General features: G+C 34.0%; 2 protein-coding genes and 1 pseudogene across 2 annotated transcripts; 2 read left to right on the plus strand and 1 right to left on the minus strand.

The window, feature by feature from the left end:
- Positions 1-487: 487 nt before the first annotated feature.
- Positions 488-1,125, minus strand: LOC110106052. The gene has a single exon (XM_028700359.1). It carries the CDS (start codon positions 1,036-1,038, stop codon positions 598-600), a length of 441 nt encoding a protein of 146 aa, XP_028556192.1. The 5' UTR covers positions 1,039-1,125; the 3' UTR covers positions 488-597.
- A 1,187-nt stretch (positions 1,126-2,312) lies between these two features.
- LOC110106051 lies at positions 2,313-3,473 on the plus strand (annotated as a pseudogene).
- Positions 3,474-4,754: 1,281 nt separating this feature from the next.
- LOC110106079 lies at positions 4,755-8,683 on the plus strand. Its single transcript, XM_028700369.1, has 5 exons — positions 4,755-4,883; positions 4,969-5,091; positions 6,162-6,389; positions 6,474-6,638; positions 8,360-8,683. Exons 1-5 carry the CDS (start codon positions 4,755-4,757, stop codon positions 8,681-8,683), a joined length of 969 nt encoding a protein of 322 aa, XP_028556202.1.
- The last annotated feature ends 4,171 nt before the right edge of the window (positions 8,684-12,854 follow it).

Raw genomic sequence — 12,854 nt, forward strand, 5'->3', positions numbered from 1 at the left:
TGTTTGACGTTCGGTTGGAGATGCCCTTAGCATGACAGATAATTGACAATTTCGAACAAGTATTCATGCTAGAAATGTAGAACAACAAACAAGTACCAGCAACTAAAATCTATAGAGATAATTAAACAAGCCTTCTGAAGCAATTGCCAAATATAAGAACTTTTTTTTTTAAAATATAAGAACATATAATCCATGATTCAACATATGACTACTTCACCTTCTCCTATTAAATCCTATTTGATCTGTCAGTTAGATTAAGCACCTTGAATCCTTTTCAAAACATTAGCAGATAGAATTTTAGTGAAATAAAGGAACCTCTATTTTTTTTTTTTAAGTTGGGATGATTGGCCCGTAATTAATTATTCCTAAGACAGTTATTTTTAGTACGCAGGCCAGGGCTGATCCGTATTAAACAAAAAGCAAACAGATGCATTCAAAAAACATTTGTTGATTTTTATTCTTTTCATGAACTTGATATGAAGAAGAATTTCCAACATGCTAGAAAGATTTTCCATTCCCATTAATTTTCTACAATTTCACTAGAAAAATGCAAATACACAAATAAAAATATGCTAAAAAAAATCTTTGTTTAGTGCATCACAGAAGGGTTATCAGTATGAAGAGAAGGAGGGCAGCGATAAAGGAGTACTTTAGCGCCGCAAGGACGATGGCGAACGAGATGAAGAAAAGTTGCCCCAAGATCTGAACGCTCGCCAAAGTGAGCAAGCCCGTTAATCCGACGGCGAGGATGTTCTCCGGGTCCGGGTTCAGGAGATCCCGCCACCGGAGATTGAATGCCGGCCGACGATCCCTCTTCAGCTCCCCCCGAAAGTCGCCGGCTTCTTCTTGTTCCTTAACCTCCCCGTTACCATTGGTCTCACCGCCAGACGCGAAGACCACAAGCTTTGACGAGCTAGGGTTTCGAAAGAAGCGGCCTTTGAGAGAAGCAAGGGTTGATCTGTGGTTCTGCAGTAATTTGTGGGAGTCCATGAAACCGGGGAACAGCAACGGATGGAAGATAGTGGAGATCACCGCCATCTCCCCTTTCTTGTCTAGAATAATCGTATGCGGGAGTGATAATCTACTACGGTACGACCCCTTCCCTGCTGAAGTTTCTCGTCGTCTTTAGGCCTGTCAATATTTGATCGGATCTGAAAATCCGATCCACATCGGACCCAGAAAATCCGGGTTGGTTGGACCCGTTCGGGTTCGGGTTCGGGTTCGCAGATTCGACCTATTTGAAAAACGGATCTGATTAGGGTTAATCAGGCGGGTTGCCGGGTCAACCCGAAAACCCGTTTAAATTAAAAATTTTTTATTCCCCCTTGTTGCCGAACCCGAACCCGCGCTCGCTGTCGCGCTGCCGAACCCGCGCTCGCTGCCGCGCTCGTGTCGCGCTCCGACTGCTTTGTTCTCTGCCCCGCGGGTCGGGTCGGGTCAACCTGGCAACCCGACTGGGTCGGGTCGGATCCGGGTTGAAATTTCCGACCCGTTTGCAAAAAACGGGTCGGTTCGGGTTGACCCGTTTAGATCCGGGTCAACTCGGGTTTGACCCGAACCCGACACGTCGACCCGAATTGACACCCCTAGTCGTCATATAATGCTGTTATAGCCTTATAGGATTAATATATCAGCTATTTATTTTTTAAAATAAATAAGTTGAATTTTATTTCAAAACAATTTTATTCTTTTAAATAAGTGATTTTTTTTTAAACGATCATATGCACTTGGCGGCGTAACTGATCCTTGGTGGTGATATTTTCAAAAACATCTTATTCTTTTAAACAAGTGTTCTATTAATATTTTATTTATTCTTATAAATTCATTTTATTTATTTTAATTAATTAACTCCTATGTAAGATTTTAAATTAGACATAGATATATGTGATGGGCATAAATTCTTATATTCCTTTGTTCTATTTTGATTTGTAACCATGTACTGTTATGTATAAATTTTTATTATATACATTTATATTTTTTTGAAGTAAATTAGCAGCTTTGTTGTCTGTTAACATTTAAAAGAAATTAAAAAAGTTCTCCAAAACTAGATCTTAAGGCTTATTAGTCAGTCACCATTCAACACAATATGAGCCGTCCTATCTATGTATTATATTGATTTAGGTTGTGACATAGCATCCTTAATTTGCAATGATATCTTGGAAACCTTCTTTTTAAAGTTTGAACTAACTATAGGTTTAAAGCTCTTGTTTGATTTTGTTATTAATAGTTTTATTATATGATTATAAACATAAAATATATCATGACAGAATGCCATTCATCCCTTAGGCCTTCTCCAACCGAACTCTGAACGCATGAATGGCGTCGCTCGTGAGCTCCGGCTGAACCATAAAACTTCTGGTATTTGGTTGCGGGTGAACAGTGCAACGCCAATATTGGCGTTGCACTGTTCACCTTCGTTATTTTTCTGTCTCTATCAAATTTGCTGAAGAAACGCACGAAATAGGAGAAAGACGGTTACCTTCTGCCAATGGCGCAAAATGGAGTTCGATTGGAGATGAATCACATTATTTTGGAGTGAAAATGGAATTTTCGGTTGGAGATGCCCTTACAAAATAGTTTCTCCATAGCAAAGTGGTACATGAGAATGATAAATTTAATATAAGTTTAAAGCCACATGACTGATTGATCAGATCTACTCTTACAGAAACAAACCAGACAAGAAATTGTTTTATATGTTATAAAGTCAAAGAGCTGTGACTGTAACTTTCACATGAGAGTATCATGGCCATTAAAAGACAGGATTCTCATCTTATTTAAGCAACTTAAAGGCCACTCTTTTTCTCATTATCAAAAAAGCATCTTCTTAGCAGAGTTCATGGTGATCATCTTTTCATTTCTTTGTTTCCTATGGAGCATTGTTACTGCTCATGGCTTTTCTCCTTCTCCAGTGTGGACTAAGGCTTCGTTTGGGACTGCTTTCATAGTGCTTCCTAAAACCACTTTTTAGTACAAAAGTTTAAAATTTTATACTTAAAAGCTGCTTTAAGAAGCAGTAAAAAAGCCATCCCAAACGAAAACTAAGGCTTTAGCAACATTCTATGGAGGGAGTGATGCTTCAGGAACTATGGGTGCTTCTTCAATTACTTTTGTTTCTTCTGAATTTCATCACCAAGTGCGTCTTTAGTACTCGCTTTGCTTGGTGCCGGATCTCAATGGGTTGCTAGCAACTTTGCTGTAGATGGAGCTTGTGGATATGGTAATCTCTATTCGAGTGGATATGGAACCAGGCGACAGTGGATCGATCGAGGTCATGTCGATCAATGGTTCGAAGACTGGGTGGCTTACAATGTCAAGGAATTGGGGTGCCAATTGGCAGTCCAATGCTCACCTAAATGGGCAGTCACTCTCCTTTCAAGACCACCACTGATGTTCAGACAAAAGTATTTACAGATACAGTTCCAGAAAACTGGGAGTTTGGACAAACTTTCTCTAGTAAATTACAGTTCTCTTGAAAGATTGGAGCTTTTTCTGAAGTTGGCAGTGGCAGGTTTAGGAACTTTTACAGTATTACCGGCCAATATTTGAAGTTCTGAAGCTATTAGTTCTTCACAGAACTTCAAATCCTGAATGCCCAAAGCAGTTGGGATGAGTAATTAGCTGTTGTATGTGATGATTTTGTTGGTGAATTGTTGAGCTTGTGGGATTTTATGGGGCACTCGCATTTGCACGCTGATGCCAAATAATACAGATTGGCATAGAACTTTTCCTATTTTCCATTTTTTGTTCTGCATAAAAATCACGAGCATCAATATATATTTATTTATGTTTTGATTTAAAATAAAATACATTTGATATTGTAAAATTTTTATTGAATATTGAGTAAATTGATTTATGTGGTGATGAAGGTGATCTCCAGTAGTGCAATGCAAGTTGGTGGCGGTGGCCAATGGTTGCCGATGGTGGCGGCTATAGATGTTGGTCAATGACGGTGAAATATTTATTAAAACAACTTAATTTATATTTAAAAATGTGTAAATACATTAAATAAACATTTTATAAAAGTTAAAATTATCAATAAAAATACAAAATGTTCCCAAACTGTTTCTATGTTTTTCAAGCCAACAAGTTGAGCTTAAGAGGTGAGTAGTTCAATTTCTATATATCAGTTCATAAGACTCACGGCATTGTCGTGTCCATGGGTCGGGTCGGGTTGACCCGAACCTAAAGCGGGTCGAGTTCGGGTTGACCCGAATGGTGTCGGGTCATTTTCGGGTTTGACCCGAACCCGAGACGTGACCCGGAATTGACACCCCTAATTAGATCGGTCTTTTCAAAAAAATAAAAAATAGAAAATATATAATATATAATTTTAAATACTATTCTTTAAAATAATTTTAAATAAACTCATTAAAATAAAATAAAATTTACAATTTATATATGTATCCTCATAATGAATAAATTAAAAAAAAAAAAGAATAAATTTCAATTCCTCTCTCTCTCCCCCTATATATATATATATATACTGTGATAATAATAATTATTATCATTTTCTCATCACCTGCTTAAGATTTCATTACTATAAGTTGCTTCAGTTGATAAGTGATTTCAAGATTAGCATGACAAGTGAATTTGATTAATGAAGTACTTTAATAAGTTCGGAGAAATTTGAACGTTAGAGGTGGGCCCGTCTACTCAGTTTAAAACTCTGTTCTCCTTTCTCCAGTAGTCGGGCACTTCTCACACTAGCCGTTACTCACTTTCCCCTTCCGTTTCTAGATCTCCTGAAACCCCTAATGGAATCAGCTGCTTTGCTTAGCCCGTCTTCCGACGAACGCTTATGGATCAATCTTCGTGATCGTGTAGACGATATTCTAGATGATCCGAAACTGAATCGCTCTACTACTGTAAGGGCTTTTATTCTGGTTTCCGTCTCCTTCTCCGATGTCAAAGCATTATGTATCTCACCAATTGATTCATCGACGATTTAATCTTTTTGGTTGTGCTCAGTGCGATGCTGAATCCAGGCGTGGGAAGCGTTTTACGGAAGATTCTATGCTTTTAATCAAAGGGTTGGATTCGGTCTCTTCTTCTCTTTCCCAGCTAACAGATGTTTTAGGAGCAGCCCAACAGGTTAATTTTTACAATTTTGGTCCTACTCGAAAAGAATGTTTTTTTTTTTTTAATTCTGCGGAGTTTTGATCGTAGTTCGTTTAGGGTTTTACTTGACCTATGTTTTTTCTGTTTTTTTATTCCTTAATGAAGGTAGAAATTGTTAAAGCAGTTTCAAGAAAAAATGGATACGGCTTTAGTGGTAGGATTACTTGCTAAATGGAATTGTGATTTCTGAGCTGGGTTTAGGGCTGTAAAAGAACTGAGCTTGAGCGATCTCAAAGTGTTGTTCAGCTTGGCTTGATAATCAAACATGCTAAAACTTTCATTTGTGTTCATCATGTTAACTTATTTAGCTGAATATGAGCTGCCCATGAATTTAATTAGGCCATCTCCAACTGAAAAACTCATTTTTCACTCCAAAATGCAGGAACTCATTTTCAACCAAACTCTATTTCTTAACACCAAAAAACTATATTAAGTGTAATTCTATCTCATATTTTTATATTAATTTTTAATCATTTAAAAATAAATAAAATGCATCAATGAACTTGAACAATGCGACGCCAATTCACTTCGCGATATTAGCAAGTGATTTGGAGTTGGGTTGGAGGAGCGGGTCGACTGCACACGCATGTTAAGCGCTCGGTTGGAGATGCCCTTATAAGCCATATATAAATTATACAGTCAAATAACTGAATAAGCATACATATGTTCATAAAAATATGTAAATATATGAATATGAGTATAAACAATCTAAACATAAATATGCACACATTTATACATAAATGCATATAAGTATACATGCATATATTGATAGATATCAAGCTACTATTGTACCAAATGCAATAAACCATTATTCGTGTTTTGCAAGTCAAATAAACAAGCTTATAAAAACCAGTAGAACTTAAGCTAAATATCGAGCTGAACATGATCAAATAAGAAAAAATAAGCTTTTGTAACATGAAATAAGAAAAATAAGCTTTTGTAACAGCCATAGCTCGGTTTTAGATTGGTTTTAATTTTTAGATTTTTACATAAAGGAGAGTTGCTTCATTTGAGTGTTTTAATTGGTTCTCATTTTTTAACAGGGGCTCAATGATCTAGCAAAGCCTTCTCTCCGAAAATCACAGAAAAGAGAGAGCACAAGAACAAGCGATGAGGAGGATGAACAGAGAAAAGCAAAGAAACGCTGTGGTCCTAATGTTGTTCAGGAGCTGGAGGATTCAAAAGAAGAAGCTAATCTCAAGGAAAATCATGAAGATAAACAGAATTCAATTGATGTTACAAAAAGTGTGAATCTAGATAAGACGAAAAATGTAAGATTTATCAACTTTAATTGTAAAAGAAATATGATTTCAAAGATAATTCCGTGTTCATATTTTTACTTCTGTAATTTGTAGCTTGCAATGTTAATGGTGTCTAAAGCAACTTCACTAGCAAAGGAACTAAAAATGATAAGAGCCGAATTAAATTTTATGCAAGAAAGATGTACTCTGCTTGAAGAGGAAAATAGAAGGCTCCGTGATGGTCCTGGGAAAGGAGCAATGCCGGATGAAGATGATCTGGTAATCTTTTAACTGGTATTTTATCTTATTTGTACTATTTTCCCCCTTGTTTAAAAGATGTTTTTGGTATTCCTATGCTTGTTTGTTCTGCTGGAGCTTAAAAATACACATTTGTTTCTCCATGAAGATATTTGTCTTCAATTGTTATTTCTTAACTGATAATTCCACTGTTTTGATCTTATTAAGAGTTTTGTGACTGATATTTCGTTTCATGAACAGTAGTTAGTAAGCTTTCTGCACGTAAAAAAAAACAAAAGAATATATGACTAGTTTCTATAATTAAGAGTTGGTGGATTAAATGAACCTGTCGTCATCATTAGCCAAATCCCACTTATTTGAGGCCACCATTATAAATTCTCATTTTCCATGTTTCAAGTTTAGTATGCTAAGTTGTTCAAACTCCTGATACTAATTTTATCTTGAAAAATCTTTTCAACAACTTCTATCTTCGTTACCTTAGATTTATATCTTTTTTCTTATATTCATCCGATGATGCTGATTTTTATCTTCCCTTTTAATGAGGCATTTTTTACCCCTCATCATAGATGTTCAAACTATTAGATACACTAATCAACTATTTTATAATCAATAGTTAAATAAAGATATACCTATAAAGTATAGAAATATGAGAATGTTATGGAGTTTTAAGGGTAATATTGTCAAAATACAGTCACAATATGCATGCTTCATTGCTTAATATGAAATGATTAAGAATAAAAATGCAAAACCAAAGATAATTTGGTTGAAAATCTTGTAAAAGAATGTAAAATAGAGTAAAATCCTCATGTAGCATGAATGAAAGATGAGGATTCAGAAGTCCGAACTCTAATAGCTGGGATAAGACTAATGTTGATGATGAGGTACATGAAACATTAGTCCAAAAGCTCTCTCTCTATTCAAGTTCTTTTTGGTTTTTAGCTTATAGATACTTCTTCTATACAATAACAACAACAACAATAACAACATCAAGCCTTTATCCCACTACGTGGGGTCGGCTACATGAATCTTTTTTCTTCATTGTGTTCTAATTAAAAAAGTCAAATTCTCATTTAAATCTAATAAAGAAAGATCATTTCTAATAAGGAATGTAAAATAGAGTGAACTATAGCACACAGCAAAATGAATGAAAGATGAGAACTCATAAGTCCTAACTCTAATAGCTGGGTAAGCTAATGTTGATGATGTATATGAAACTTTAGTCCAAATGCTCTTCCTGCTCAAGTTCTCCCCTGTCTTTTGTTTATAGAGAAGTTTTTCTATGAAGAACACAACTATTAGAAGGATAACTCTTAAAAAAATTCAATTCTGATATTGACATTGGTTTAAAGCTATCGCGTTTCTTATGAGTTGTGCAAAACAAAGGCGGCAGTTGAAAACATTTATCATTTAAGGTAGCAGGTGGATGGGATAAAAGTTGGCTGGCTATATCAGCAAATATATGGCTTGTATGCACTTTACAGTTAACTAATGCTCAATATAACATTGTAGATTTTGTGAAGACTTAGGCTTCATTTGGGACATCTTTCTTACTACTTCTTAAAGCAATTTTTTAAACAGCAGTAAGAAAGACGGCCCAAACGAAGCCTTAGTTAACAGTATCAGTTAATATGAGTTCATTTAGTTTTCAACATATTATTTTTGAACGGGACCATGATCCTACTCAATGTTGAAACAATTTTTCTTGTGACCTCACTATATGATTGAGTTGATAATGCCTTCAGGTGAGACTACAACTAGAGGCACTTTTGGCTGAGAAATCCAGATTGGCAAACGAGAATGCAAACCTTCTCAGGGAGAACCAATGCCTTCATCAACTTGTTGAGTATCATCAATTGACACTGGAAAACTTAACACCTTCATACGAGGAAGAGATCAATGGGTTGCGGTTAGATTTCTCGTCCCCAGAAAGAAAAGCAGACAGTGAATCAGATGATCATGAAATCCTCAATGCTGGTGAACTTTCAGACATTTCGAATACTAAGACAATTCTCACCTCTCTTGATAAACAAAGCAATGGACAAGAGAGCAAGGCAGCAGCAGCTTAGGTTTATCACATATAATGTGTACTCCATTTTTCCTGCTTTGTTTCCATGAATGTTATGAAAAATTCTGCTAGCTATAATTGGAAAAGAATTCTGCTTGACCAAAACATCTTTTTTCGCCATTACTTCAATGATTGTGAAATGTACTGTTTAAGTGGAAAAAATTATTTTGTGAGGAGTCCGGATGGGAAGAATCGTCCGGACTGTGAGTGTACATACAGTGTGTACTAAAAGTTGATGCACATTATGTATGAATGCTTCTTCCTGCATGGACTCCGCACAGAATAATTTCTAGTTTAAGTAGCCTTTTCGTTGGGCCATCCCCAACAAAAAGGACTTTGGAGACGAACCGAATAGAAGTTGCTTTAAAAAAGCATATGCTGCAAATTTAAGAGTTTGTTTGAGATAGTTTTATCCCTATTTTATTTTTTCAGACAAAAATTACAATTTTATGTGACTAATATTGTTTTAGCTACTTTCTCACTACCTTTCAAAAATTAAGGGTTAAAAAACTATTTTTGTGACCATAGCAGCTAAGTTATTTTCCTTACAACAGCTTCACAACAAACTTTATAAAACATTTCAGGCGTCCCAATCAAACCCTAAATCAACCTTTGGCTCTGATTGAAGTCATTTTGTAAACTAATGAGCCCAAATCCAGCTCAATTTTGTTTCTATTTGGTAGCTGATTTTTGGGGCCCTCTTTCACAATCACTTAAATTTCTGATTTATTAACAAATAAATAATAATAAAAATAGAAATTTAGTTTTCAAGATTTATTTTTTCTGTATTTATTATGAGATTCATGCTTTAAGTTTTGGTTTATCTATTTAATTTTGTTACTTTTTAGCTAATATACTAATTTAAGTTCTGAAGTTTCCTCCAAATGTTTCTTGTGTATGTAGGAGTAAAATTGTGTCATGATATTCTTATAAAAATGAGCATAAAAATTATTAAATTTATATTGAAAAATTTATTGTATATGAGAAGTTTAACAAATTGGTGTAAAACTAATTGATTCTTCAAAGACTTGCTTAGCAAATGGAAATCCCTTCAACTTTGCAAAATCAATTAGCTTTCTGAATGAAGAGAATTTTTTTTTTTTAATTACTTAATAGGAAACAAAGGACAAAACATTTCTATTCATTCTCTTCTTATCCTTACTCTTTTTGGATTCAAATATTTCCTTCTACTTCTTGTAGAAATTTCCAATGGAACAAAATTTCTCAAGAAAGTTTCTATACAGATGAATTTCAGAGATAATCCTTTTATGTGACTTTAAATGACACAGCAATCAACACTGTCTTAGCAAGCTTCAGAGCTGTTTATCAGAAATTCTTAAGTGTGACTAAGGGTCCATTTGGGATGGCCATAATTTTTTTTTTGTAATTGTGATTGTAAAGCTGTTGTAAAGAAAATAATTTTTTTAAAAGCTGTCGTAAAAAACAACTTTATAGCATAAAATTGTCAAACAAAAATCGTGATTGTGATTTGAAAAGCGAAATAGTAAGAAAGCTGTCCTAAATGAAGCCTAAATATTAGATTTTAATAAAATATTTAAAAAATTATAATTAAATCAATGTCTTTTAGCTTTTTATAAACTATCCAAATTTTTTTTAAAAAATAGCTACTATTGATGTTAAAAAAAAAAATCTATAGCAATAATTATTGAAATATTATCAAATAACTATTTTTAATCACAAATATTTTTGACAATATTATAAGAAAACTTATAATTAAAAACTAAAACATGATTTTGTTCATGCTTGATCCTAATTTGTCCTTAAATGATATTTGACCATACTAACAAGTTTGACTATGTAAAATGTAAAACAAGAGAATGAATGAAGAGTAGTTAAGAAGGCAAATAATCTCCCTGAGTAAGAGAGCTATAGAAAATCCTTCACTTAAACAAAAAAATTAGAGAAACAATATATGATTTAACAAGTACATACTAATACAAATATGTGGATTATGTTGAAATGCGCACATGTGGCTATCTACATTTGACATGACTCTAGATGTCTCTTGGGAGTATTGTATGAGAGTGAATATCTTGTATGGTGACTGCTTTAGGCGAGCCATTGAAAGCGACTATTCGAAACAAGTCATCTAGAATGAATATATTGGCCGAGTCTGTGAAGGCAAATACATCAGACAAGTGGTGAGTCTCTCACTGCAAGCGAAGAGTCTTCTAGGTGAGTGTTTCATGCAAGTTTGGAATTGCCAAAGTACTTTAAGGTATGATTAATCCTTCAATGTCAACATAAACCGACCGTCATAAATATGGAGCAATTATTACGTCAGGCCACATGACTCGTCCATAGACCAATAAACACGCGTCACATCACCTAAAACTCGGTATTGCTCGATATAGGTATGGATTTCCGGTTTTTTGTCCGGACGTAATAATTACTCCATAAATATAGCCATATTCTTCCCAATGGATCAAAATTTGACCAACTCGAAAACTTTGAATTTGTTTGCGCACTCTTTAGACGAAATTTCTATAATTGTTTACTTACAATAACATTTGAGTGCTCAAAATTAATCTAAAGGATTCATTGAGGCTAATAAATGTTAAAAAATGATTTTAAAACATTAATTAAAAAAAAAACTTTGGGCCTAAAAATTGTCATGAAAAGCATGCATAAACGCCAAAATGAACTTGGACAAATTCAAGTAGGCCCAGTATGCCTGAGCTAGTCCAATCGACAGGTGGGCCTAATGATTGTACCTATTCAATTCATAATAATAGGCACCACCTTTATTATTAATTAATTTTCATTTAAATAATTACAAAATTATTTAAGTAGGCCCAGTATGCCTGAGCTGGTCCAATCGACAGGTTGGAGTCTACTCGAAGTTGACTCTACCTAAATTCAGTCAACCTGAACTTGACCTATTTAATAAACGAGTAAAAAAGGTAGACCGAATCCCGTCTCGCTTGCAACCCGAACAACCCAAACCTAACCCTACCATTTTAATTATTTTTTATTATAATATATCTACTATAGAATTTATGTTAATTGATAAAAAAACAAGAAGATCGTAATAACAAAGCTGAAAAATCTAAGAAATAAAATATTAAACGATTCACTTTTATGTCAAAAATAAGTTCGCATGTCCACTCGAATTTGCGTATTTAATAAATTGGTCAAAGTGACAGATCCGAATTCGAGCCGTTCAAATCCAAATTTTTTAGGTTAAATTTAAGCTAGGTTGACCGATCAGATCATTTATTGACACATCTAATCTTTTTTATTAGAATACGAAATACTCTTTTCCTATCAAACATAAATGGAGAGTTGATTTATATGGTAACCAATACATAATTATCCATTTATAGTTTTCTACTATGAATAATCAGTGCAAAAGTCATCGCCTTCGTTTGGGACGGCTTTCTTACTGCTTCATAAAGTAACTTTTTAGTATAAAAATTTAAATTTTTATACTAAAAAGTTGCTGTAAGAAGCAGAAAGAAAGTCGTCCCAAACGAAGCCTTCATCTCTATCAACAACTGAGATAGAAAAGTTCACTCGTACATGTGTACTTATTATAAATATTCATTAGGAGACAGACTAGTAAAGGATATTTCAGCAAAAATGCTTGCAAATAATTTAATTGTTGTTAAGGGCAGTAACGTAATAAACAATTTTGTTCTGCTTTGCTGGCGTGATGAACTTGCTTTATTAATGATGAGACAATTATCCCTAAATAATTGACTGGAAACATTAATAAATTTATTATTTGTTGATCAGCACCACATATCAAATATTTCTTCCATAATGACTTCAAACTCTTATCGCTAAACCCTTCAACTTTCTTGGATTTATAGATAGAACCCTGTACGTAATTCAACAAATTTTTTTTTTGTGAAGTTCATGTTATTAGATAAGTCATTCAATCAAGCTAAGATTTAAATTTAAATTTCTCATAATTAAATTAAGAATCATCAAAATTTTGATTTCGAGTAATGTATAGTCGAAGTGAACTTTTCAATGAGATGAACCTAATAATAATTGTGATTTGATTATTTTGATCCAAGTCCAAATGAGTTCATATCAAATAATGAAAATATAGTTACAAATTTTGAGATGATGATTAGATAACCATATAATTTCAACATATTGTATTTTTATATTTAAATCGGGCTTCTCAATAAGGCGGATCC

Source organism: Dendrobium catenatum, unplaced genomic scaffold (assembly GCF_001605985.2).
Source record: "Dendrobium catenatum unplaced genomic scaffold, ASM160598v2 fragScaff_scaffold_1497, whole genome shotgun sequence".
Taxonomy (NCBI): domain Eukaryota; kingdom Viridiplantae; phylum Streptophyta; class Magnoliopsida; order Asparagales; family Orchidaceae; genus Dendrobium; species Dendrobium catenatum.

What these genes read in the sequence shown, in the direction of transcription:
- LOC110106079 (XM_028700369.1), top strand. Translation starts at nt 4,755, where the DNA reads ATGGAATCAGCTGCTTTGCTTAGCCCGTCTTCCGACGAACGCTTATGG. An exon ending in ATCTAGATAAGACGAAAAAT is followed by an intron (nt 6,390 to 6,473) that starts GTAAGATTTATC and finishes TGTAATTTGTAG; the next exon opens with CTTGCAATGTTAATGGTGTC. An exon ending in TGCCGGATGAAGATGATCTG is followed by an intron (nt 6,639 to 8,359) that starts GTAATCTTTTAA and finishes TAATGCCTTCAG; the next exon opens with GTGAGACTACAACTAGAGGC.
- LOC110106052 (XM_028700359.1), bottom strand. Translation starts at nt 1,038, where the DNA reads ATGGCGGTGATCTCCACTATCTTCCATCCGTTGCTGTTCCCCGGTTTC.